Source organism: Myotis lucifugus, unplaced genomic scaffold (genome assembly GCF_000147115.1).
Source record: "Myotis lucifugus unplaced genomic scaffold, Myoluc2.0 scaffold_33, whole genome shotgun sequence".
Classification (NCBI taxonomy): domain Eukaryota; kingdom Metazoa; phylum Chordata; class Mammalia; order Chiroptera; family Vespertilionidae; genus Myotis; species Myotis lucifugus.
In genome coordinates, this window is record NW_005871081.1 from 9,153,897 (window position 1) to 9,179,606 (window position 25,710).

A 25,710-nucleotide genomic window follows, 5' to 3' on the forward strand; every position below is an offset into this window, starting at 1 on the left:
TCAGTCATTCTCAGATCAAAGCCAAAGTAAACATATATACAAAACTTCTCAGATTTAAAAAAATATATCAACCAAAATGACATAGTGATGGAAAAGAAATTTAAAAATTTAAGTACAAATGCAGGACCTGAAGAGTCTTATACTAAATATATATATACTAGAGGCCCAGTGCACAAAAATTTGTGCACTCAGGGGGGGTGGGGGTCCCTCAGCCCAGCCTGTGCCCTCTCACAGTCTGGGACCCCTCGGGAGATAACGACCTGCTGGCTTAGGCCTGCTCCCGGGTGGCAGAGGGCAGGCCCAATCCCTAGGTGCAGCCCCTGGTCCGGCTCAGAGCAGGGCCAATTAGGGAGTTGGGGCGCCGCCCCCTGTCATGCACAGAGCAGGGCGGATCGGGAGGTTGCGATGCCACCCTCAGTCATGCTCAGGGTAGGGCCGATTGGGGGGTTGGGGCACCGCCCCCTGTCACACTCAAGGCAGGGTCAATGGGGAGGTTGCGGCGCCACCCCCTGTCACGCACAGAGCAGGGCCAATCAGGGGATTGGGGCGTTGCCCCCTGTCACTCACAGAGCAGAGCCAATCAGGGGCTTGGGGCGCTGCCCCCTGTCATTCACAGAGCAGGGCCCATCAGGGGGGTTGGGGCTCCGTACCCTGTCACGCACAGAGCAGGGTCGATCAGGGGGTTGGGGAGCTCCCCCCTGTCACGCACAGAGTAGGGCCGATAGGGGAGTTGGGGCACCGCCCCCTGTCACACACAGAGCAGGGCAGATCAGGGAGTTGGGGCGCCGCACCCTGTCACACTCAGGGCATGGCCAATGGGGAGGTTATGGCTCTATCCCGTCACACACAGAGCAGGGCCCGTGGGGGGGGGGGTTGGGGCGCCACACCCTGTCACACACAGAGCAGGGCCGATCAGGGGGTTGGGGCGCCTTCCCCTGTCATGAACAGAGCAGGGCGGATAGGGAGGTTGTGGCCCCGCCCCCTGTCACACACAGAGCCGCAGGGCGATCAGGGGGTTTGGGCGCTGCCCCCTGTCACACTGATCCCAGTGCTGGGAGGCATATTACCCTTTTACTATATAGGATAGAGGCCTGGTGCACGGGTGGAGGCCGGCTGGTTTGCCCTGAAGGGTGTCTTGGATCAGTGTGGGGGTCCCCACTGGGGTGCCTGGCCAGCCTGGATGAGGGGATGATGGCTGTTTGCAGCTGGTCACACACCCTTCAGGGTGGGGGTCCCCACTGGGGTGCCTGGCCAGTCAGGGTGAGGGGCTGAGGGCCGTTTTCAGGCTGGCGGGTGACTGAAGCTCCCAACCGCTCCTTTTTTTCTTTCTTTTTTTTTTTTATTCTGGGCCAGCTTTAGCTCTGAGGCTTGGCTCCAGCTCTTAGGCCTCAGCTGCTGAAAGCAAGTATCTGGTTTGTTTGGGTTCTATAATCGAAACACTGTTTCAACTCCAGCTCTGAGATCACGGCTGGCTGAAAGCAGGTTTCTGGGGTTTTGTTTAGCTTCTATATTTGTAACAATGTTTCATACTGCAAGCTCAGAGGCCCGCAGCGGCAGGCGGGGAACATTGGAGTCCTCCGTCACTGAAGCAAGCAAGCCTCCTATTCGCTTCAAGCTGCCTGGCTGCCGGCCGCCATCTTGGCTGGCAGTTAATTTGCATATTTCCCTGATTAGCCAATGGGAAGGGTAGCGGAGTGACACCAATTTGCATGTTTCTCTTTTATTAGTGTAGATATATATATATATATATCCTCCTGAGGAGGCCTTGTCGAAGTCTGGAAAGCAGATCCACTTGGGAGTGGAAGCTAGAGACTTATTTGGAGGCTGCAGCGGTGCCCTGTTCTCAAATCCTTCCAGTTGTATTCTCCCCCCCTGGAGCCTAGACGGTTGGCTGCGCATCCACCTCAGAGCTGGGGACAGGGTCCTCCTTCCTCAGAGCCTTACTCCCGAAGCACCTGCTCACTGTTCGGTGTCCTGGCCAACGTTGCCTGTCTTCACTGGTTTTCACGAGCATCTTTATATTTCATTGTTTTCTGTTAATAACTGCAGTCCATGTGCCCTAGCGACATTGCCCTTTGGTAAAAATGCCTGCTTTCCAGTACTTTGCACATTAGCATACTCTACTTTTGAAGCTTTTCTTTATATATACTAATATATACTAATATATATTAGTATGTGTATATATACATATATATGTATTTATGTGTTTATATCTCTATATAAATTTTCTATCCATATTAAATAATATAGTTTGGAAAATCTCAAGTTATATAATACTATTTTGTGGCACTGAGTCAATGTAAACATTTTTCTTTACATTAATTTTTATAAGAAAATAAAAATTGAAGAGTATACATTTGGACTGTCCTACAGATACAAACATGAGTCTAAATGTAGTGTTGCCAGCCCTTCTACATTAAGAAGCCAATAGCCAGTTTCACACATTGGATGAATTGAGTTGAGTTGAAGTGGCCTGTTTCACTAGCAACTTCAAAGCTGGAGTTACTGGTTTGAATATTTAAATTTAGCTACTACACATACTTATCACTTTAATTCTTATTTAACATTTGAAAGTTATTACCTTGGAGAAAGCAAAGCAATGGTGATTCCAGTATATCAAAATCCATTGCAAGGGATTATTTTAATGACTCTACCAACAGGGACACGTAGACATTCAAACAAAATAAAACTAATTATAATGACAGCACCAAAGTGAAGCTGTGACAGTTACAAAACCAATTTTAAAGATTTTTGACAGCCATGCCTAAAAGCTTTGTTTGGACCTTTCAGTAATAACAGTTTACTTAAGACATAAGCCCAGAGCTAAGGAAAATAGAAAGAGAAAGTTGTGGCTTTTCTGTCATGCAAATGAAGTGGAAATCAGTTGAAATGAAAGGAGTATAGAAAGGGAATCATGGTTATGGAATTTGACTCTCACAAGAAAAACTAAATAACAATGAAAATTCTAATGAGAATAGAAATTTGCCAACTGACTTGCTTACTATGTTATGAAGGTCAGTAGTTTCTGCAAGTAAATTGACATACATTTAAATACGTTGATTGGCAGTTCTGGAATTTGATTTTATATTACCTCTAAAATCAAATCAAAGGCAAATGGATGTAGGAATGCCTCAATAGCCATGGTCTGCTTTTCCAATGGCTCTGTCATCTCTCAAGGTATTAGACATTATGACTTTTATTTGTCTCACTTGGTTGTGGACTCCATCAAATATACAACATAATTAATTCTTTGACCTTGGCCTATTAATTTCTCATTCCTGAATAGAAAAATACATGATTCACAGAATGGTACTTATTTTTGCTGCATATCTTTATAAAACACAATATGTAAGCACTATTCTAAGGGCTTTATCAATATTTACTTATTTAAAATTGATGACAACCTTTGGAGTAGCCACTATTTTCTTCACTTTACTGAAGAGAAAACTCAGTAAAATGAAGCACAGAGAGGCACACAGAGGTTTAAATGACGAGCCTAGAGCCCACAGCTTGTGTGTGGTGGAACTCCACACAATTTGTCTTACAGCCCAAGCTGCTAATGACCCCTGCAGGGCATTGAAGGCCACGTGACAACATGAATGTGGATGCAGAGAGACGGCACTCAGTGGTAGTCCTCTTCTTCCCATCCCCAGGTCTGCTTTAGTTAGCTTCTTATAATTGCAAAGACTGAAGAATTCTCAGGTCACATCAGAGGGTAAGGATATGTGCCCCTAAGTACTGAGAAGAAAGGAGGGGTCATCGGGAAAGAGTAGCATGGTGGCTCTGGTCCCCGGAGAAGGGGCACAGAAGGATGTGATGCAGTGGTTTGTTGTGCTCTCAGCTCCTTTCTTCCACAGATCAGCTTCTCTCCTGCTGCTGCCCAGGGCCTTCTGCCACTACTCTCTCCTTTTGTGTACTCTACCCCACAGCGGGCAGTTTGTTTCAGAATGGACTTTAAAAAAAATATGTATTTATATGTTTTCATTAATTTTGACTTTTCTCCACATTGTGTCTCTTATATATACTCATGAATTATACTAAAGATGCCATTAAAATAATCATCATCTTTGAGATATTTTTAGATCACAAAGTATAATTTAACCAAAAAAGTGTGCCTTTATCTATCTACCTACTTTTAAGTATTTTTTTCAATTACAGTTTACATTCAATATTATTCCGTATCAGTTTCAGATGTACAGCAAAATGCTTAGACATCATGTACTTTATAAAGTGGTCTCCCAATGTAATTATTACATAGTTATTATAATATTACTGTCTATGAATTCTGGCCCCATACATAGTTATTACAGTATTATTGACTATATTTCCTATGCTGTAATGGACTTTAAACAGACTTGGGTATGATTGCCGTCTCTGCTGTGTACTTGCTGTGTGACCTCAGACCAATGACTTAATCCCTTTAAACTCACTAGAAAAAATGAGCAATATATCCCATCATGTCAGGGCTATGGTGGAGATAAAAGATATAAAATAAAAAACATAATTATAGTATGGCCTGGAACATAGTAAGGATTCAATACACATTAGCCTTTATAATAATAGTCATTATTTTTGAATGTGAATTATCTCACTTCAGTGGAGGCAGTGGACTTAGACCAGACTTAGGTGAAAATTATGATTCCACCTTCAATACTTGTGTGATAGTCAGAAAATTATTTAACTTCTCTGAGACTCAGTTTCCTTCTCTAAAATTAGAGTAACTTCCTGGTGCTGTTATGGCATTGAATGAGTTAATTTATGTAAATCACCTACAACAGCTGCAGGCACATAGTGAATATAAATGTAAACATCGGTTATCATTGTATAATTTAAAAAAAATATTTATATAAAGTATATAAAGTTTCAGTTATTTGAGATAAATAAGTTCTATACAGCATAGTACCTATGGCTACCAATACTTTATTGTATACTTAGAATTTGTTAAGAGGCTATATCTTATGTTAAGTGTTCTTACTACTACTACTACTAATAATAATAATAATAAAGGAGGTGGGAGGAAACTTTGGAAGGTGACAGATATGTTTATGGCCTTGATGATGTTGGTTTCATGGGCGTATACTTATTCCCAAACTCATTGAATGTATATATTCAGTAGATACTGCTTTTTTATTTTATGTCAATTATACCTCAATAAAGTGGTTTAAAAATAAATTATTAAAAATAATAATTTAAATAAATAAATAATTTACAGAAGTAATAAAAAATAGACCTTAGGTTTCTCCCACTTTTCCAGTTTTATGATTATATATAAAATGTGTTTTTTAAACTATATTTTTATTGACTTCAGAGAGGGAGGGAGAGGGAGAGATAGAAACATCAATGATGAGAGAGAATCATTGATTGGTTGCCCCCTGCACGCCCCCTACTGAGCCTGCAACCCAGCTAGGTGCCCTTGACAGGAATCGAACCTGGGACCCTTCGATCTTCAGTCCAATGCTTTATCAACTGAGCCAAACCAGCTAAGGCTATCTAAAATGTTTTTTTTATCTTCAGTAGCATTTTCTCTTAACAGAATAAAGCAACAGTTGTTTTGTGACATCAGCTTTTTAAAAATAATTTCTTCATATAGTCACTATTAAGGATAAAAGCTACTTAACTCACCAATGAAAATTCAGATGTGGGCTATAACAAGTGAAATGAATATATTTTCCATTTTCAACTAAAAGTCTCCAAAACTACCTCCTTAGCCATTTTGCACTGCCTGAAGACAAAGATTCCTTTGCTAACACTATTCAGCAGTGATTGACATTCATCAAGTTATCTTAGAAGCACTGCTCTGCACAGCAGTGTGTCATAAAGATGTTGCATGTCCAGGTCTAGGCACACAATTATGTTTAATCGTAAGGGTTATTTCTTTGTTAACAGTTCATCTGTTTTGCCTCCTCAGCAAATGATGCGGTCATCAGTTTTCCACATGTTCATCCTGAGCATGGTGACGGTGGATGTGATAGTGGCTGCTAGCAACTATCACAAAGGAGAGAGCTTCCGAAGGCAATATGATGAGTTCTATCTTGCAGAGGTAAGCTGCTCACTGGGGTAAAGGTGCCTTTCATAAATGTGAAAATTAATTTCAATTTGTTAATTATTTGAGTTCAATCAAAGCTGTTTCTCAAGTGTTTCCCTTGGTCACTATGTTGCCTGATTTATTTCCTGTCACCATGAGCCTAAGTATCTTCCCCACAGTGTGTTGCATCATCAAGGTAACCCTTTGCCCTGGGTGTTTCTCTTGCCATCTGGCTGTTTTCCTATCCACCTCTCATGTTCTCTCCCTTTTCCATGTTGCTGTAGTCTGTTTCCTACTAAGTGTAAACAAGCACAGGTTCAGAAGGTTGTAAACAAGCAAGCCAGCTCAACAGTGCCAAGGACAGGGCTGGAGGGAAATTGAAATAGATAGTACAATAATTTCTCTACTAGAGACTGAGCTGTTACAACCTGCACTAAAGATGTCAAGCCAGAAGCAGATAGGTTAGTGATTTAATAAGCATCTTCTACATACCAGCTAGAATTTTAAAGTAGTACTTCTTACTGTTTCAGTAACTTTGTTAATATTTGATTCTTACATATTTTTACTGACTTCCAGAGACCACTATGTTTTGTCATTGTGAAAAATTATTTCTAAAATATATCTTGAATTCAGTGATTACATCTTTATGGAAAAATTGGTTGATGTAGTATATAACTCTTTAGAAACCCATTCATCATATAAGTGAGGTATACATATACTAAATACATATATGAAAAAGTAAACTTAAAAAGCAGAAAAATTGCCATTTATTTTTATTACAAAAGCATTTTTCACATAGAAAATCAATTTGCCATAAAGTTGAGTCCTCCTAGATATCGAGAATCCCCCCAGTGCATTTAAAAATTGATTTGGTTCATAAAAATTCAATCCACTCACGCATAAACTTTTCAGGAAAATAATTGATGTTATACACTTAGCTATAATAATAAAAGCATAATATGCTAATTAGATCAGACAGCCGAATGACCTTTCGGACGTCATTCCGGAATTCTGGATATCATTCTAGATGAAGCCACCATGGCAGGGGCCAAGGCAGAGGTGGTTAGGGGCGATCAGGCAGACAGGCGAGCAGTTAGTGGCGATCAGGCAGACAAGCAGTTAGGAGCGATCAGGCAGGCAGGCAAGTGGTTAAGGGCTATCCGGCAGGCATGCGAGTGATTAGGGGTGATGAGGCAGTCATGCAGAGTGGTTAGGGGTGATCAGGCAGGCAGGCAGGTGAGCTATTAGGAGCCAGCGGTTCCGTATTGCAAGAGAGTGCAGGCTGGGCTGAGGGACACCCCCCCCCATGCATGAATTTCATGCACTGGGCCTCTAGTTGAATATAAACATCTATGTGGGTATCAAGACGTTTTCAGAAGTCACTTATGAATTCCTCTCTTCATGGAGGCTTGTTTCCTGTAACAAAGTTATTATTAGTACCAAACTTTCGCTCGAGTGGAGTCTTTGTGATGTGATGCTGCCTAGTTGCTGCATGGTATATGGATCTTACAGTTTAGTAAAAAATATAGACAGTAAATAAGTTTTATATGCTGTGGAGGACCAATGAGAGGGCTCATGAAGAAATTATATGATTGAATAAAGAAGATGTCATATATACTAGAGGCCCAGTGCACAAAATTCGTGCACAGGGGGGTCCTTCATCCCGGCCTGCAACAATGCCAGCGTCCCTCACCCTGGCTTCCAGCCCAAGGCCCCTCCCCTCCCTCTGCATGACCAGGGTGTAGATGCTGGGCTCACGTTGCCGGGGCAATGCTGCCAAGGTCCCACCCCGGCCACTATGGGTGTCACCATCTTTGTTAAAGAGTGACAGTTAATTTACATATTGCTCTTTTATTAGATAGGATATAATGGAATATTACGCAGCCATAAGAAAAAATTAAATACTGCCATTTGCAGTAACATGGATGGGTCTTGAGAATATCATGCTAAGTGAAATAAGTCAGATGGAAAAGTCAAAACTCATATGATTTCACTCATCTGTGGGATATAAAACTGAAAGCAACAATCAGAAAAAAAGACCAAAAAACTCATGGACACAGACAACAATATGGTGGTTACCAGAGGGAAAGGGGCTGGGGGAAGTAGAAAAGGATAAGGGGGATAAAATATATGGTGACAGAAGGGACTTGACTTTGGGTGGTGACCACACAATACAATATACAGATGATGTATCATAGAATTGTACACTTGAAACCTATATAATCTTATTAACCAATGTCTTTTTAAAATAGGCAATTATAATCAGCACCTATAATTTTGTTACAAAACCATCACACAAAGAATGCTTTGTCATTAAAAGCAGAGGGGAATATGGACCAATAGTAATATTTGCTAGTGAATTTGTAATGCAGAGATTGAATGTTAAAGAAATTCCCATCAAATGATTTCTATTTGTCCTGTGAATAGGAAGCAAGGTCTCTATCCAGCCTGATGATGAGGCAATGAATTGGGAAGGTTGTGGAGAAAGGAGAGAGGAAGTGGGTACTGTGGAGAACGCAAAAAAGCTATTTAAAGATACATGAAATGCAATGTTGAAGATACAGTTAAATTTTGAGACTACAAATTTCTAGAGATACTAATTTAGACAGGTCTGTGACTTTCTTAGGCCTTGCATAAAGGGGAGAAATGCAACATTTAGATTGCTCCAGCTTTAGAGTATTTTCAGGCTTATAGAGCTGAGAAACAAGGGACCAGGAACTTTGGGTGGCTGGCAAAGGAGTTGAAGTGATGACCCTGTGGTCTAGGTTGGATATGAAAATAAGAAGAAAAAGGAAAGAACAAAATGAAGTATAGAGTCTTTAAATGGTCAAAGAAAGAATCGGTATAGTTGAAGTGATAGAATAAGATTTTGAAGAGCTCGAAGGTAAGATTTTGGTCAGAGAATGGGACCCAGGGTTTAGAATTTTAGAATAATTCTGGGTAAATACAAAATCTAGGGTTTTATATGGATATGAGTGGCTTAAACATAATGATGGAGTTGAGACAGAAATAGCAAGGAACTATCAAGCTAAGATGTTGGCTGAATCTTTACAATGACATTGAAGTCAATCCATGTGAAGCCAGTTCTTATGGAAAGGAATGTAGGCAGGGGCCTATGGCAGTGACGATAATAGAGGGCAGCCCCTGGGACTGTGTTGTAAGAAGATGTTTTAACCTAATGGAATATATGTCGAAGGGGCATGGAGGAGTACTGGATGGGTTGCTCTTCCTCATCCACATGTTATCCTACATGGGCCATCCTCTTCTCGAAAAGACTGTGGGGGAAGGTATGCATTTGGGAAAGAACCGGCTGAGGCTAGGACGGAGGAAGCTGATTATGTGAGTGGAGATTGAGAGCGTAGAAGGAATTGGTGAACATGGAACAAGACACCCAAAGGTTAGTTAAAGGCTCTGGTAGAATGAGGTGGAAAGTTAGGTGTGGTGGAAGAATTACACAGTAGTATTAGAACCAGAGACTAAAACTGCACTAATGACAAAATAAAAAACAGAAATGGCAACACATGATTGAGGTAATGTCAATCTCTCTAGAAGGAACAATGCTGGATATTATAGATTGCATTAATATTTCTTTGGTAACCCAGCCCAGGGTGGTGGCCAGTCATACGAAATCAACCCTGTAGAATAAATATATACACCATTTACTGGGAATGGAATGCTCCAGTAAATGTTACCTAATTTTTCCACATACAAAATTGGTCTGTTTTCTAATGTGTTTTTAATGTGTTAGCTCATTTATAATCATGCTGTAAAAAATTCCACCAAAATTTCAAATAACAATATTGTAGAATCTGCTGATACTATTTAAGTGGATTAGTAGAGTCCAGTGGTAGATGATAAATCCTTGTCATTTTCTTTTTTATATATAATATTAAGATTTTTTTCTAACTTAAAAAAAAACCAGAAATATAGGTTGTATAGCAGAATCTAGTACATATCATGTGTCTGTTAATTGTTGCTCCCATCTCAAACCACTGAAAGTGAATTTGATTTTAATAAACCAGATAGTGGAGATTTAATTCTCTGAATTATATAGGCATCACTATATTCTTGAACTACCGAAACATTCAGAATTGGTTTCACTTTGGTTGATTGATGTTGGGTGTCTGAGTGTTCCAAAGCATATTTGGTCTTTATTCGAATTACATTATAATTTTTTTATATGAAACTTGTGCTTGAATAAAAGTAGTTTGTTTCAAATGAGTGTGGATAGGTTGTTTTAATCAAACTTAATTTTTAATAAAATATTCTTTTTTTTCCAAAAAGTTTATAAAGGTGGTTTGAGTTTAAGCCAAGGGTCAATAAACTTTCTTAAAGAGCCAGAGAGTAAACATTTTAGAAAATGTTTTTTTAAAATATATTTTATTGATTTTTTACAGAGAGGAAGAGAGAAAGATAGTCAGAAACATCCATGAGAGAGAAACATCGATCAGCTGCCTCCCACACACCCCCTACTGGGGATGTGCCCACAACCAAGGTAAATGCCCTTGATCGGAATCGAACCTGGGACTCTTCAGTCCACAGACCGACGCTCTAGCCACTGAGCCAAACTGGTCAGGGCTTAGAAAATGTTTTTTAGGCCACTGTCTCACTACTAAACTCCACCACTGCTGTGCAAAAGTGAGTGTGGTCTCAGAATGGTTGTGTTCCAGTAAAACTTTATTTATAAAAATAAGCAGTGAGCTTGATCTTGGTTTAAGCTATAGAAACTCAGAGCAGGTCAGCTAACATCTTCATGTTTTAAAATCAAACACAGTAAAGCTAATGACAATAATAGCTACCAATTTTTTTGGACCTTCTATTATTTTGCTAAGTGCTTTAAAGGAATATATTATCTTATTTAGTCCTCAAAATGGCTATAATGACAGCAGTTCAAGTTTATGGACTATAATGATACAGTAATTAAGGCAGTAGCATTATGTAATATTTTAGAAAGTTTCTTTTTAAAATAGATTACAAAAAGCCATGAGATTTTAAGGAAATAATTTCTTGAGCTCCCACATTGTATTCCAGAATAAATTATTTTGAAAATCCAAAATAAACCACTCAACCCATTGAGAGTCAACTTGCAGTAAAAAAAAAAAAAATCCTTTAGACATAAATAAAGCTGCTTGGCTTCTGTTGAGAAATTGGGAACTTTTGTTACATTAGATTATTTAACCTAAATTTAAAATTAGTTAAGATAGAGGAAAAACTTGTCTTTGTTTTCTAGGCTATGCATAAATATAAAAAGGTAAAGATTTACTTTCTTTTGTAAGAGTTTTCATTTTGATCTAAGATAATATATTGGTATTAATATAGATAAAATCACATTTTAAAAGGAACATATTTTTAAAATGTGTATTCTCATTTTCTTAAGAAATAAGAAAATTTGAACACTACTTTTCTATTGTTATGTAAAATATATCTGTAAACTAAACTGTGCATTGAACAGAAATTTATCAGCATAGTGTTATTCACAGAAGATTAACAATTTTAACAAAAGAAACTCACAAATTGATAGGAGAGATAGATCAATGAAGCAAGCAGTTCTAACAGTGTGTGTTTTAGCCATATTTCTGGTAAAGAGGTTTATCTTGCTTAGGACTCCAGGATGTCTCTTTGGTCTCCCGTTTGTCTATGATTGCTATGTGTTTGAAGCAGAAATGCCATCTTGCAGAAAGTCATCTTTTCTAGAAAAGTAATTTCTGTGTTCCTCTGGAGACACGGGGTTTTAAGAGATCTGTTAAAATGAAATTAAATGAAAGAGCCATTTATTTTAGTTCAAACGAAATCTGATACTCACATTTCTGCTCATTAATCACAAGAGATCAAATTAAGAAAGTAATTCATCTTGCCATAGCAGCAGTCTTTCATATTACCAGAAAGTTTTATTTTTCACTTTCTGGGAAACTTTAATTAAATAAGTTTCTTCTTCTGGCAATAACTACATTGTCTGTTTTTGGAGGATTGGGCAGGTCTTGTTGGGTGAAAAAAAATAAAATAGTGACTTTTTTACTATTCAGTGACTTTTTTACTAGTTTGCTCTTTATATAGGATACTGAAGGTACACTACAGACTAAGTGTAGATGATTTAAAGACAACTCTAGAATGACACAGGTAATCATTTCTTTGGGTGTTATTTAATCTGGATTTCATTTAAGAGAACAGGGTTACCCAAATTGAGTGTCTTATGAATTTTGTCCTATCACCTTCTTTTGTGATAAATATGTATTCATTTTCTCATGAATATCCATATGTTTATTTGAAATTATGAAATAGAGATGGTAACATAAATCTTGAATAATATATTTTAAATATCTTTCCATGTATGGTCAGAATCTCCCATTTTATCTTCTCGGACCTGCCTGGCACAATCAGCTCATTTATAATTTGTCACCTATAAATGTGCACACATTAGTCATTGAATTAAAAGGGCAGAACAATTTCCATTGTTCCATTTATATTAAGCATTTCATTTTCCATTTTCTTATTTTTCTCCTTATATGCTGTTTTGAGAACAAATATATTATTTTTTCTTAGAACAATAACCTTTAATTTAAAAATCTTCATTGCATTAATGATCATTTTCTTGGCAAGAGAGTTGGTTATAATATATATTAAATAGCATATGTGTTACTATAAAATGAAAATTTGGAAAAGAAATAATAAAATATGTTGTTTAATGAACTCATAAGAATACATTCCTGAAAACTAGTTAAACTGTACTATGGTGACACTAAATCTGATATATCTGTAGAGTATATGTTATCAACAGTGGGTGAAAACACCGCTTTGGGGTAGAAATTGGTTCTTAAAGAGGCAGAAAACATCTTACTCTTTCTTTATATAAAGCAGAAATAGATATGTGAAATGCATAAACAGATACATCACATATCTGTGGTTTAAAACTGCCATATGGTGTGGTCATTAGGAACAAAATATCTGAAAGTACTCCTTAAGGGTAGATGATTTAAATAAACATTGAAAAATAGTGATTTAGAAAAATAGTAAGAAGAAAAATTATGCTTTTTCATATATTGTTTTATGCTTTTTCATGTACTGTTTTCAATTTTTTTCAAGTAATGTGACAAAAATATATATGAAAGTTTATGATACTCTTAAAAATCTTGCCTTCACTCCTAAAAAAAATGAGTTACACCTTGTAAGCACTCACAGATGAGTAATGTACTGAAAGGATACATGACAGAAGAAAGGTCCCAGGGCAGCAGAGTGAAGAGGCCAAGGCAATGGCACCCTCCTAGGCTGGGAGTGACAAGTGGAATCCTCCCTCCCACAAGTTGCGCTGCTGACTGCTTGGGATTGACAGAAAGTTCTGAAAATGGACACATGCTCAGGTGATGCTTATAGGACATGCTTCCATAACATGGGGGCCAGGTGTCGACCCCCATGTAGTTGAAAATCTGCACATAACTTTTAACTCCCCCAAAACTTAAGTTGTCCTTCAGTATTCAAAGGGGGTTGGTTCCAAGATCCCAACAAATATCAAAATATGCAAATGGTCAAGTCCCTTATATAAAACTAGAGGCCTGGTGCACAAAAATTTGTGCACTCGGGGGAGAGGGGTGTTCCTCAGCCCGGCCTGTGCCCTCTTGCAGTCTGGGAACCCTCAGAGGATGTCCACCTGCTGGCTTAGACCCGCACCCTGGGGGATTGGGCCCAAGCTGGCAGTCAGACATCCCTCTGGCAGCCCAGCAGCCTTGGGGGATGTCCATTTGCCAGCGGGGAGCAGGCCTAAGCTGCAGTCAGACATCCTTAGAACTGCTGAGGAGGCGGAAGAGGCTCCCACCACCACCACTGTACTGGCAGCCGTCAGCCTGGCTTGTGGCTGAGCAGAGCTCCCCCTGTGGGAGCACACTGACTACCAGGGGGCAGCTCCTGCATTGAGCGTCTGCCCCCTGGTGGTCAGTGTGTGTCATAGTGACCAGTCATTCCCAGTTGTTCTGCTGTTAGGGTCAGTTTGCATATTACCCTTTTATTATATAGGATAGAGGCCTGGTGCACGGGTGGGGGCCAGCTGGTTTGCCCTGATGGGTGTCCCAGATCAGGGTGGGGGTCCCGCTAGGGTGCCTGGCCAGCCTGGGTGAGGGGCTGATGGGTGTTTGCAGGCTGGTTACACCCCCTTCAGGGTGGGGGTCCCCACTGTGGTGCCTGGCCAGCCTGAGTGAGGGGCTGATGGCTGTTTGCAGACTGGTCAAGCCCCTTCCAGTGGGGACCCTCACCCCATGGAGATTTGGCCAGCCTGGGTGAGGGGCTGATGGCTGTTTGCAGACTGGTCAAGCCCCTCCCAGTGGGGACCCTCACCCCATGGAGATTTGGCCAGCCTGGGTGAGGGGCTGATGGCTGTTTTCAGGCTGGCCACACCCCTTTAGGGTGGGGTGTCCCCACTGGGGTGCCTGGGCAGTCTGGGTGAGGAGCTGAGGGCTGTTTTCAGGCTGGCCAAGCCCCCCGGCAATGGAAGCTCCCAGCCTCTCCTTTTTTTCTTTTTTTTTTTATTCTGGGATTTATTTACCTTCTATAATTGAAACTTTGTAGCCTTGAAAGGAGCTCAGAGCCAGCCAGGGTGGGCGGGAGGGAAGCTTGGCTTCCTCCATCTCCAGGGGCAATCCACTCCTGCTTGCTCCAGCTCCGTGGCCACGGCTGGCTGAAAGCAGGTATTTGAGGTTTATTTACCTTCTATAATTGAAACTTTGTTGCTTTGATTGGAGCTCAGAGCCTCGGCTGCAGCAGGCAGGAAGCTTCCTCCATCATTGGGGCAACCAAGCCGCCTGCTTGCTCCAGCTCTGTGGCTGCTGGCCGCCATCTTGGTTGGGTTAATTTGCATATAGTCGCTCTGATTGGCTGGTGGACGTGGCTTAAGGTGTAGCGAAGGTACGGTCAATTTGCATGTTTGCATGTTTGTCTTTTATTAGTGTAGATGGTATAGAACAATTCATAGAGTTGGTCCTCCATATCTGCAGACTCCCAACCATGGATCAAAAACAGTACAGGTATTCATTATATAAGTGCACCCACACATTTCAAACCTGTGTATAAGTGGACCCACACAATTCAAACCCATATTATTCCAGAGTCAACTATACTAATAAATGCCTAAAATATATCTGGACAGATTATCCAACTAAATAGAAATGCAATTAATTACTTTACTTTACTTTGCTATAAAAAAGACAGATGGAATGAGCTGTTTAAATAATCATAATTCATAATAAAATATGCAGCTGGATCCATTTGCATTGTTATTTGCCTGATGGGAAAACTCAATTTCAAAGACACTGCTTACTTGTAGTCCAGGAATGGAACTTCCCTGGAAGCTGAATCACTACCAGGTAAATGGTGGGAATGGATTCCAGCAGCCAGTGAGGAATCCTGACTTGCAGCAGCTTCAACCTGATACCCACCAAAGGGCCATGGGTTGTTAGGTCATTTATCAAAAAATTGCAATTCTTTCTGCTACCCCATATTTTCTTGAGAGTGTATAAAAACAAACATAGGCAGGAGCAAGCAAAGAAAACATTATTTTTATTTTAAGGGACTCAGAAACTGAGGCTGAGACTCAGAAATCCAAGATGAACACCTAGTACAAATTTCCCAATTAAGTAGAATTGATGGAAGAGATAAAAGGTGGGTGTGTTTTTTTAATATCTCAAAGACATAATTCAAGCACAAACAAACTTTCTGAAACTTTGGCTAAATTTTTCAAAAAAAATGAATTTTTAAAATGGATATGGTCATTATTGAGAGCTAATTATTAGTATGGGAGATCAAGTGGAAAAAATGATTGGAAATCATGAGAGGCTAGTTACCTAGGTGAATAACAGCAGCTTATGAAGGAAAAGGAGAATAGATAGAAAACAAATAATAATAAGCAAGAGAAGAGCTTTTTCCTACACTGAGGAAAAGCACCAATCTGTAGAGTAGAAGGACTCACTAAATCTTAGGGAGATTAAATGAAAAAAAAAATGCATTTCTAGGCATATCCTGGTGTCCTTCCTTGGTTGCAAGCATAAAGAAAATACCTTTTGAAGACTCTGAAATGCTTAAATAACCTGCAAAACAAAGACAGATAAATATGTTGCTCACTTGATGACTCATCTAAAATATTGGAAAGTAAAAAGTAAAAAGAACAGCAACTTAAGAATCTGTGTGCAGGCAAAATATTCATGTCAGAGTTAAAAATGTCTTTTAGATAGGAAAGGATTAAGAGAGTATACAAGCCTTGATGTTTCTTTGAGGAAACTACTTTAAAGTATCATAAAATAAATTCATCTCATCCACAGGAATAGATAAGAGAAGATGAAAGAAAAGTGGTGATAAAAATGTCAAATAAGAACCTTTAAAAAATCAAGAACTCAAGAAACTATAATTTAATTTGTGTATGATCTTGGGAAAAGCCGGAGTGTGATATCAATAGAGAGCATGAAAGAAGGTGTGTGATATCGATGGAGAGCAGGGTGATAGAAGTACTTTGAAATGTAGATTGGCAAGGTGTGAGGCATAAGTGTGTGAGCAAATTTGCCTGAGAGAGGAGTTTACACGATTCCAATTAAATGCAATAATAAAAAGTATAGGTTGATTTATGATCATTGGGATAATCTGGAGGATTAGAAAAGCAGAATAGAACATCTGAATTAGCAAGGAGGGAGTAGAAATCAACAACAATTTGACCAAGCCAGAAAAGATAAGAAAAGGTTTAAAGATGAAAGAAGAATGACATTCATACAATAGATAGGAAACGTAAGACCAACTATAACTTTGGTACATTAAATATGGACAGGTTGAATTTTCCCATCAAAAGACCTAGAAAACTTGATTATGTTTAAACACAAAACCAAGTATTATTAGGAAATGCATACAAGGTAGTTCCAAAAGGTAAAACAACTAAAAATGGCACCTAAATATTAAAAGATTTAAAATACTTAGCAGAATGTGCTAAAAATTAAGGAATAGTCTACAGGGCAAATGATGTGAGTGCAAAATGCCCAATGGTCACTTAAGCCAGTGGCTGCCCTGAGGGCATTTGCATATCCTTGTCACCTAGAACTTGTTTCAGGACGGGAGAAACGGCTCTGTGCAGTGAACTGTCAGAGCAGAGAACCTCATGTAACATCAGGGCACAATGAGAGTAGGAAGTAATCTGGCAAACTTCTGTCTTGACCTTGACCCCACGTGGGTGGAAAAAGAGTAAGCTTTACTGAAAATGTGGAGGCACAATCCTGCCCTCATATGGGATTGGTGGTCCAAGTCACATTACTTTTAGGGTCTGAGAAACATCAGCTACAAAACTGATTTAAAGGGGGTACCAAATATGTTAGATAACCCTTGAACCTTGACAGAACCGGTCCTTTCTGGAAAAATGTACTTTAAACACAGTTCTTGAAAATCTAGAGGAAAATGATGATTTCTTGGAAAAGGGTCAAATTGATGGACAAGATATGAAACATGATCAGAAGAACCCTGGAAAGTTTCAATCTACCATTACAAAAAGGAGTGGACCCACTGGTTTTCCTGCTGCACTTTACCAACTTTTAAAGATGAAATATTCCTTGTTTTATTTAAGCAATTCCAGATCAGACCATGGAAAACTCTGTACGTTTGATAAAACTAGCATAAGCTTAACGAAACCTGACATGATAGTGTGAGTAAAATTATAGGCCAATTTCATATATGAAAGTAACTACAAAAATTATAAAGAAAATATCCTATATAATAAAAGCCTAATATGCTAAGTGTCCAACCAGTCTCTATGATGCGCACTGACCACCAGGGGGCAGACGCTCCGACCGGTAGGTTAGCTTGCTGCTGGGGTCCAGCCGATCGGGACTGGGTGAGATGGGGCCAGACACGCCCTGGAGCCCTCCCTCGGTCCCTCCCCGGCCCCAATCGTGCACTGGTGGAGTCCCTCAGCCTGGCCTGTGCCCTCTCGCAATCCGGGACCCCTTGGGGGATGTCGGAGTGCCAGTTTCGGCCTGATCCCCGCAGGCCAGGCCAAGGGACCCTAGTGGTGCACAAATTCATGCACTGGGCCTCTAGTTCAGTGATGGCGAACCTTTTGAGCTCGGCGTGTCAGCATTTTGGAAAACCCTAACTTAACTCTGGTGCCGTGTCACATATAGAAATTTTTTGATATTTGCAACCATAGTAAAACAAAGATTTATATTTTTGATATTTATTTTATATATTTTAATGCCATTTAACAAAGAAACATCAACCAAAAATATGAGTTCGCGTGTCACCTCTGACACATGTGTCATAGGTTCGCCATCACTGCTCTAGTTATTCAATAAAATCCAGATTAGCATTATCATTTAGTGTTTATTCTAGGAATATTCAAATGGTTAACATCAAGGGCTCTTGTGATACATTTCACTACCTCAACAAATTGAAGGCTAAAATTCTTTAAGTAGAATTGGAAAAGAAGAGAAGCCCTTAAACAGAGTAGAAATTAATTATCAAAACCCACTGCAACTATTATGTAGGAATGCTGAAGAAACTTCCATGGAAAATGAGGAGCATGGATTCCTCTTTTCCCCCACTTCATTATTTACTATATTACCGTACAACTGTATCATTATAGCTAATAAAGTAATCCAATTAACCCCAAAATCAATCTTGAAAAAATATTATCTTCAATTGCAAATGAGATGTACATATTTTAATAAAATCCAGGAGTCCTTATTAAAAATATTAGTATTAGTAGAAGAATCTACTGAGGTGGTTGAAGAAAGTCAATATAGATAAATCAATAGCTTTTCTCTTCACTGGAACTAACTAGGTAGAATGGTAAAAAAAATAAATAAAAATTTAAAAGGTAAAAAAATGCCTTTATATTAGTAACTGGAATATTAAATTCATGGAAATACATTTCACAAGAAACAACATCTCTATGGGGAATTTTTATTTAAAAATATAGTCCAAATAAATAGAAAAACATAGTGTGATCCTGGATATGACAGTTTGATAATAATCTTTCTAAAGACCTGTTTTGTATGTAAAGGTAAAGAAAGTAATCATAAAGATAGAAATATGTGACCGGATAAAATTTAAAGTGCTTACAGAGCGAATGCCACCAAAATTAAAAGTCAAACTATTGACTAGGGAAAAACTATTTGTAGTTCATATAGCAGACAGAGATGACTGTTCTTAATATCAACAACCTCAAGAACTAATAAAAAGGACAAAACACCACCATAGAAAATTGGCAAGGTTATGAATAGAAAAGCTGTCTTAAAAATAAAATAAATCTAAATAATCAATACACACATGAACAGATAAGCAAAAGCTTGATTAAGTTTGATTACATCTGGTGATGGTACAGATTTAAAATAGGAAGCACTTTCCTACCTTGCTGGAAGGCAAATGATTTTCTATAACATTTTGAATGAATTTATTAATACTTTTTTTTTTAATTTAAAGCTCCATAAACCTGTCCTTTGCCCCAGCAATGCTAGGTTTGAGATTCTTTTTATAGATATGAAAGTTCAATAAATATGAATATTGCATAAGGATGGTTAATGTAGTCTTGTTATTGAAGCAGCAAAATGCTTAACATTTTTCCCGATGATTTCTTATCAAGGAAAAACTATTCTTCAGTGAGTCATCAGGGAGAATGTTGAATTAAATAAACATTGACTGCTATGGGAAATATGCAGCTGATGAAAAGAATAATTAGGACCAAATCTCTATCCCAGGGGGGTGGGGTGGTTGTCTATGATTGTTGGTGAGTGAGAAAAGCAAGTTGCAGAGTGACATATAAAATGCAAGCCCATTTATGTGATTGTACAGTATATATTTAGATGAAACAGGAGATGTTAAGGAGGAAATATGCAAAGTGTCTCACAGGGGATTTTGTTAATACTTTATATTTAGGATTATTTAACAATTCAAATGTATTACTGTTTTATATTTTTAAAAAGGACATGCCAATTCAAATTAAGAAGCAACTTGAGTCTACAGAAGTGCTAGATAGAAAAGTAATGTTAATTTCTTCCTTACATCTAAATTAACCACTTGTAATGCTTTTAGTGTTTTATTCCTAAAATGTTATTTTTAAAAATATGGTTTTCTCCACATTTTTCAAATGTGAGTGGAAGAAAATCCCTTCTGATATTCTGTGTTGGCCTAGAAAAAAGGAAAGCGAGCTTTCTTTCTTCATTTCTTCCAATAAATCATCTGGTATCTCCTCAGAGGGATATGTTATGACTGATTCCAACACTCAGCCTTGTGCTTTTCAATTAAGAGTTAAATTGTATTGCACATTTTCATTCCAGTTGCAAACTTCTTTATAAAATGAGTTTTCTTATCCATAGGACAAGTAAAGAAATAATACATGCTATATTTATGTGTGTATTTTATAATATTAGTATTTGTAGTAACAAATTCATAGAATTAATGTGATAGATTAAGAGGTTAAGCTAATTCATTAATATAGTAATTTTGATTATTAACTAATAATATGGACATATAATGTACTAATATGTTAATGCAGGTACATAAATTGCTTGGTATAGAATCTATCTCTGTTTGTGGCCCAAGACATAATAATATTGAAACATTTATATATTAGTTTAATTTTGCTTACTAATATGTAAGTTGTTTTATAATATACCATGTGCATTATAGAAACTTTATCTTTAGAGTAAACAAATTATACAAAAATGCACCCTTATAAACTGATGAAAAAAATAGATCCAGAGACCTAGAAGCACCAGACAGACTTCAGAGGAAAGGCAGCATTGGGCAGGTGGGTGAGGAGAGCTTAACAGGGGATTTGTATGCATATATGCATAGCCCATCCACCCAGACAATAGTGTGGTGAAGGCCTTGGAGGGCCAAGTGGAAGGTGGAGGGGGTCAATGGGGAACAAAAGCAAAGGGGACAGCAGTAATACTTTCAGCAATAAAGATAAAGTTAAAAGAAAAATGTACCCTATCTGTGTATATAGTAATTCTATTAATAGAAATGACTTTTAAATATTATCAAATAGTGCATAATGAAGAAATAATGCCACGTGCAAACATTTAACATTTTAACATGTTTTCTAATTGCTTAAGATATATTTGGTATGCTAGGTTCTAGTTGGTGTGTTTCAAACTATTTTTTTTAAAATAAAAATGTCATTCTAGAATAGATTATTGTGGGCTCCTCATTTTATATGATAGTGGCTGAAATTCATGGACTGACAAATATATAAAATATTTTTAAATACATTATACTTTTAGATTTCAATTCCACTGTCTCTTTGTTCACCTAGGTGGCTTTTACCGTACTTTTTGACTTGGAAGCACTTCTGAAGATATGGTGTTTGGGATTTACTGGATATATTAGCTCATCTCTCCACAAATTTGAGCTATTACTTGTGATTGGAACTACTCTTCATGTATATCCAGATCTTTATCATTCTCAATTCACATACTTTCAGGTAATACAAATAATGCATATTTGTCTTTAGACATTTTTTATTCCATAGGAAATACTAGTCACATTATAATAATAATAATTGTATAAGTTTATATATAACAATTATGTATAATTATTAAATGCACACTTAAGATAGGTCTGATGAGCCCTAACCGGTTTGGCTCAGTGGATAGAGCATCGGCATGTGGACTGAAGGGTCCCAGGTTCGATTCCGGTCAAGGGCATGTACCTTGGTTGTGGGCAACATCCCCAGTGGGGGGTGTGCAGGAGGCAGCTGATTGATGTTTCTCTCTCTCTCATCGATGTTTCTAGCTCTCTATCCCTCTCCCTTCCTCTCTGTAAAAAAAAAAAAAAATCAATAAAATATATTTTTAAAAAAAAGATAGGTCTGATGACATCTTAAATACCTAAAATAGTATGTTTATAAATTGTAATATTGTTTTTAAAACTCTTCAAAATTCATAGTAATAAATGGAGATGTTTTAAAAATATAGTTCATAAATTAGCACAATGTGAAGAAAATGCATTCCAATTTCATTGATTTTATTTATTGGTAATACCAAAGCTATCATTTTCAGGGCTGTATTAACTTAAGATGCTATAACCTGAAACTCAATATTCTAGTTACTTGGAGAAAAGGACATGAAAATATTATTCATGAAAATGAAAACCAAATACACTGCAACGTAAAAAGTTGATCTTCTAAAAATCACCACTAAGCATATTGAAATCATAGAGGACTATCGTGGTTTAAACTTTTAAAGGGTGGTCCAAAATTCACGCAAGAAGTAATTTTGATAGAAAACACAGGTTTATAATTAAAAATTGTAAATTTTTTATTGATTCATAAAGTATACAGTATAGGGTTATGTATGGAATAGCACATCGGGTAAATGGCCTCCACAGCTTTGCTGGAACATACGCACTCTTTTGTTGAAATTTTCCATGACCGTTTTGCATAAATGTGGCTGAATTTCGATGAGGCTCATTTTCATCTTGATGGCTTGGTTAATCGACAAAATTGTCGCATTTGGGGTTCAGAAAGTCCACGAGTGATTGTTGAGAAACAAATGCATCCACAACGTGTCACTGTTTGGTGCGGATTTTGGGCTGGAGGCATCATCAGACCATTCTTCTTCGAAAATGCGGCTGCTCAGGCAGTAACAGTTAATGGTGCTCACTATTGCGACATGATAATCCAGGTTTTTGTGCTTAAATTGCAAGATATGGATGTGGAAGACATATGGTTTCAACAAGACGGTGCCACATGCCATACAGCCCGAGAAACAATTCAATTACTACATGAGTCATTTCCTGGTAGTGTAATTTCCTGTTTTGGTGATCAGAATTGGCCGCCCAGATCATGCGATTTAACGCCGTTGGACTTTTTTCTTTGGGGTTTTTTGAAGTCTAAGATTTATGCCAACAAGCCCACAACCACCCATACCTTAAAGGAGGAAATTGAGTGCTGTACCAATGAAATTCAGCCACATTTATGCAAAACGGTCATGGAAAATTTCAACCAAAAGTGCGTATGTGCCAGCAAAGCCGTGGAGGCCATTTACCCGATGTGCTATTCCATACATAACCCTATACTGTATACTTTATGAATCAATAAAAAATTTACAATTTTTAATTATAAACATGTTTTCTATCAAAATTACTTCTTGCGTGAATTTTGGGACACCCTTTAGTACTGTCAACATCTTTGCACATAAATCTCTTGTCCCATGTTGGGTTATATCCTTGGCCTTGGTTACCTAAGTAAGATGGCTGAGGCAAGAGATATACACATGTTCAAAACTCTTGATACAAAATGGGCTTCCCAAACATTCATGCATTATAGGCCCTTTGACACTGCTATCTAGCTTCACAAAATCAACCTGAGCATGTAGTGCTTACCTTAGAGAACCATTGTAGATAATTATAGAAAATATGCCTGATAGTCAAAGCTACATGATACTTTAATATAAACCTATCATATCAGACAAATTTAAAAAATACTAATGCTATTTCAACAAGGATATAGTATAAAATATATTCAGGGTTTGAAAATTCTTATAGATTCTCACAGATAATTTTTTGTAAAAATGTTAGAAATAGATCAAAATTTGAATTCTTTATGAGATAAAAAAATGGAAACTGTTTAAATGGTAAATATTTGAGGAATAGCTTAGCAAGTCATATGCCAATTTGACCATAAAATTAATAGCTGTGATGAATTCGCAATAACTTGGAGATATGATTGTTTTATTTAAATGCAAAACTGTATAAAATCATATAACACCTAAAAATGACCTGAAGGTTACTTGGTTTTACACATGAAATACTATCTTAAGTCATTAACAAACCATTGGATGGCTACTAAACTAATATCTATCTATTCAGCACCTACTACAGATAAAGAAACAGAATAAGAAGAAACAGGAGATAATAATATCTAATACTCTCTGGAAAACAGTTTAAATATTAAAAAAATTTTAAAGTCAAAAATGACTGCATAGAAATAAACTAAAGTATTACAAATTATTAATAGTCATTGTCTCTGGTGTTTTTCTACTAGTCTGTTTTTACAAAATATCTAGACTTTGTATTCATGCTTCTAATAATTTTATATAGCTACTAGAGGCCCGGTGCACAAATTCATGCACGGGTGGGGTCCCTCAGCCTGGCCAGCGATCAGGCCCCTGGCCCGTTTCGCCCAGTCCCAATCGGGGCCAGCTGGCCAGGGGGAAGGGACCATGGGAGGTTGGCTGGCTGGGGAAGGTTGGATGTGGGATCACACTGACCACCAGGGGGCAGCTCCTGCATTGAGTGCCTGCCCACTGGTGGTCAATGTGTGTCATAGCTACCGGTCGACCGGTCATTTGGTCAATCGGTCGTAATGGTCGCTTAGGCTTTTATATATATAGATAGGCCCATAATATGCAATCAATGAAATTGGAAATTTTACTTGTGTCTTTAATTCTGGATTATAATTTGTAATAATTTATATCAATAGTTGTGATTTTCATCTGTATCTCTCTATACATGGCCATGGGTATATTTTTCTAATAAAATAATTCAAACCTACATACCTCAGTTATTTTGTGGCTAATAAATAAATAAATCTCTTAAAAAGCTTGGGTGTCACAGGATTTTTGCAAATTCACAAATGGAGAATCCATTGTACCGAACAGATTGGCACCTTGTGGGTCCACTTTCATCTCTCTTGTTGGTCCTCACACTTCTCATTTCAGTGGACCTTTCTTCATTGTGTTGGCAGCAAGTCTTCCCTGAGTGAATATCATATTTTTCATATTTAAATGTGAAGTCAACAGTTTTGTACAAAATGACTCCCTTTAAAATATCAATTATCTCTGAAACTAATTATTGGTGCTATTCATCTATTTATTTAAATGATATTAACTGAGCACATAGTGTGTGCCATGAACTGTTCCAGATACTGATGGGAGAAAGGTGAACAAGGCAATGAAGTTCCCCACTTTAGTAAGCATACATTCTAGGGGACAAGCAGTTCATAAACAAGTATACAACAGAATGTAGAATACAAGTGCCAGAAATGGTATAAAGAAGAAGCAAGCATAGTAAAAATGATAGAGGTTGTGGGATGCGGTGTCATTTTAGATAAGTTGTCATGGGAGCTCTCTCTGAAGAGGTGACTTTTGAGCAGAGACTGAAAGGAGTGAGAAGCATCCATGAGAGGCTCAGGGAGGAAGCATTCCAGGTAGAAAGAACCACGTGGTACCTGTCCTGAGGTGCAAACATACTTGGTTTGTTCAAAGAGTAGCACCAAGACCAGTGCAGCTGCGCTGGAATGAACATAGGGCAGCATTGTCCTATGGGAATTAATGAAGCCTTTAAAAATGCTACGGTTCTAACATACCGGGATCATTGTGACACCGACTGGTATTTATTGGGCATTTACTACGCGCCAATCACTGTGCTGAGTGCATTGTTTCATTTGTTTCTCATAACAATTATGTGAGCTAGAGAGTGTACATGTAAACGGAGGTCCCAAGAGATTTGAGAACTTGCCTAAGACCACAAAACTAGCACATGGTAGAAACTCATCACCGACAAATTTAATTTCACAGCTCATATTCTAAACCACACAATTCTACAGTACTTACTAATCAAACGAATAGTCTCTAAGAGAGACTTAGAAATGTGACCAGGAAAATGTGATTTGGAAACTATCACAAAATGTTCTACAGACCTTGTTTGAGAGTATCAATAGGAACACA

The 25,710-nt window shown here is 38.1% G+C and overlaps 1 protein-coding gene across 1 annotated transcript in view; it reads left to right on the forward strand.

Annotated features, from left to right (window-relative positions):
* NALCN (sodium leak channel, non-selective) overlaps positions 1-25,710 on the forward strand; it is a gene marked incomplete at its 3' end in the record, with an annotated part of 213,114 nt that overhangs the window by 109,373 nt on the left and 78,031 nt on the right. The window contains exons 11-12 of the mRNA XM_023752477.1: positions 5,909-6,040; positions 21,297-21,464. Of these exons, the coding sequence (XP_023608245.1) occupies positions 5,909-6,040; positions 21,297-21,464 (300 nt within the window). The remainder of the gene's footprint in view (positions 1-5,908; positions 6,041-21,296; positions 21,465-25,710) is intronic.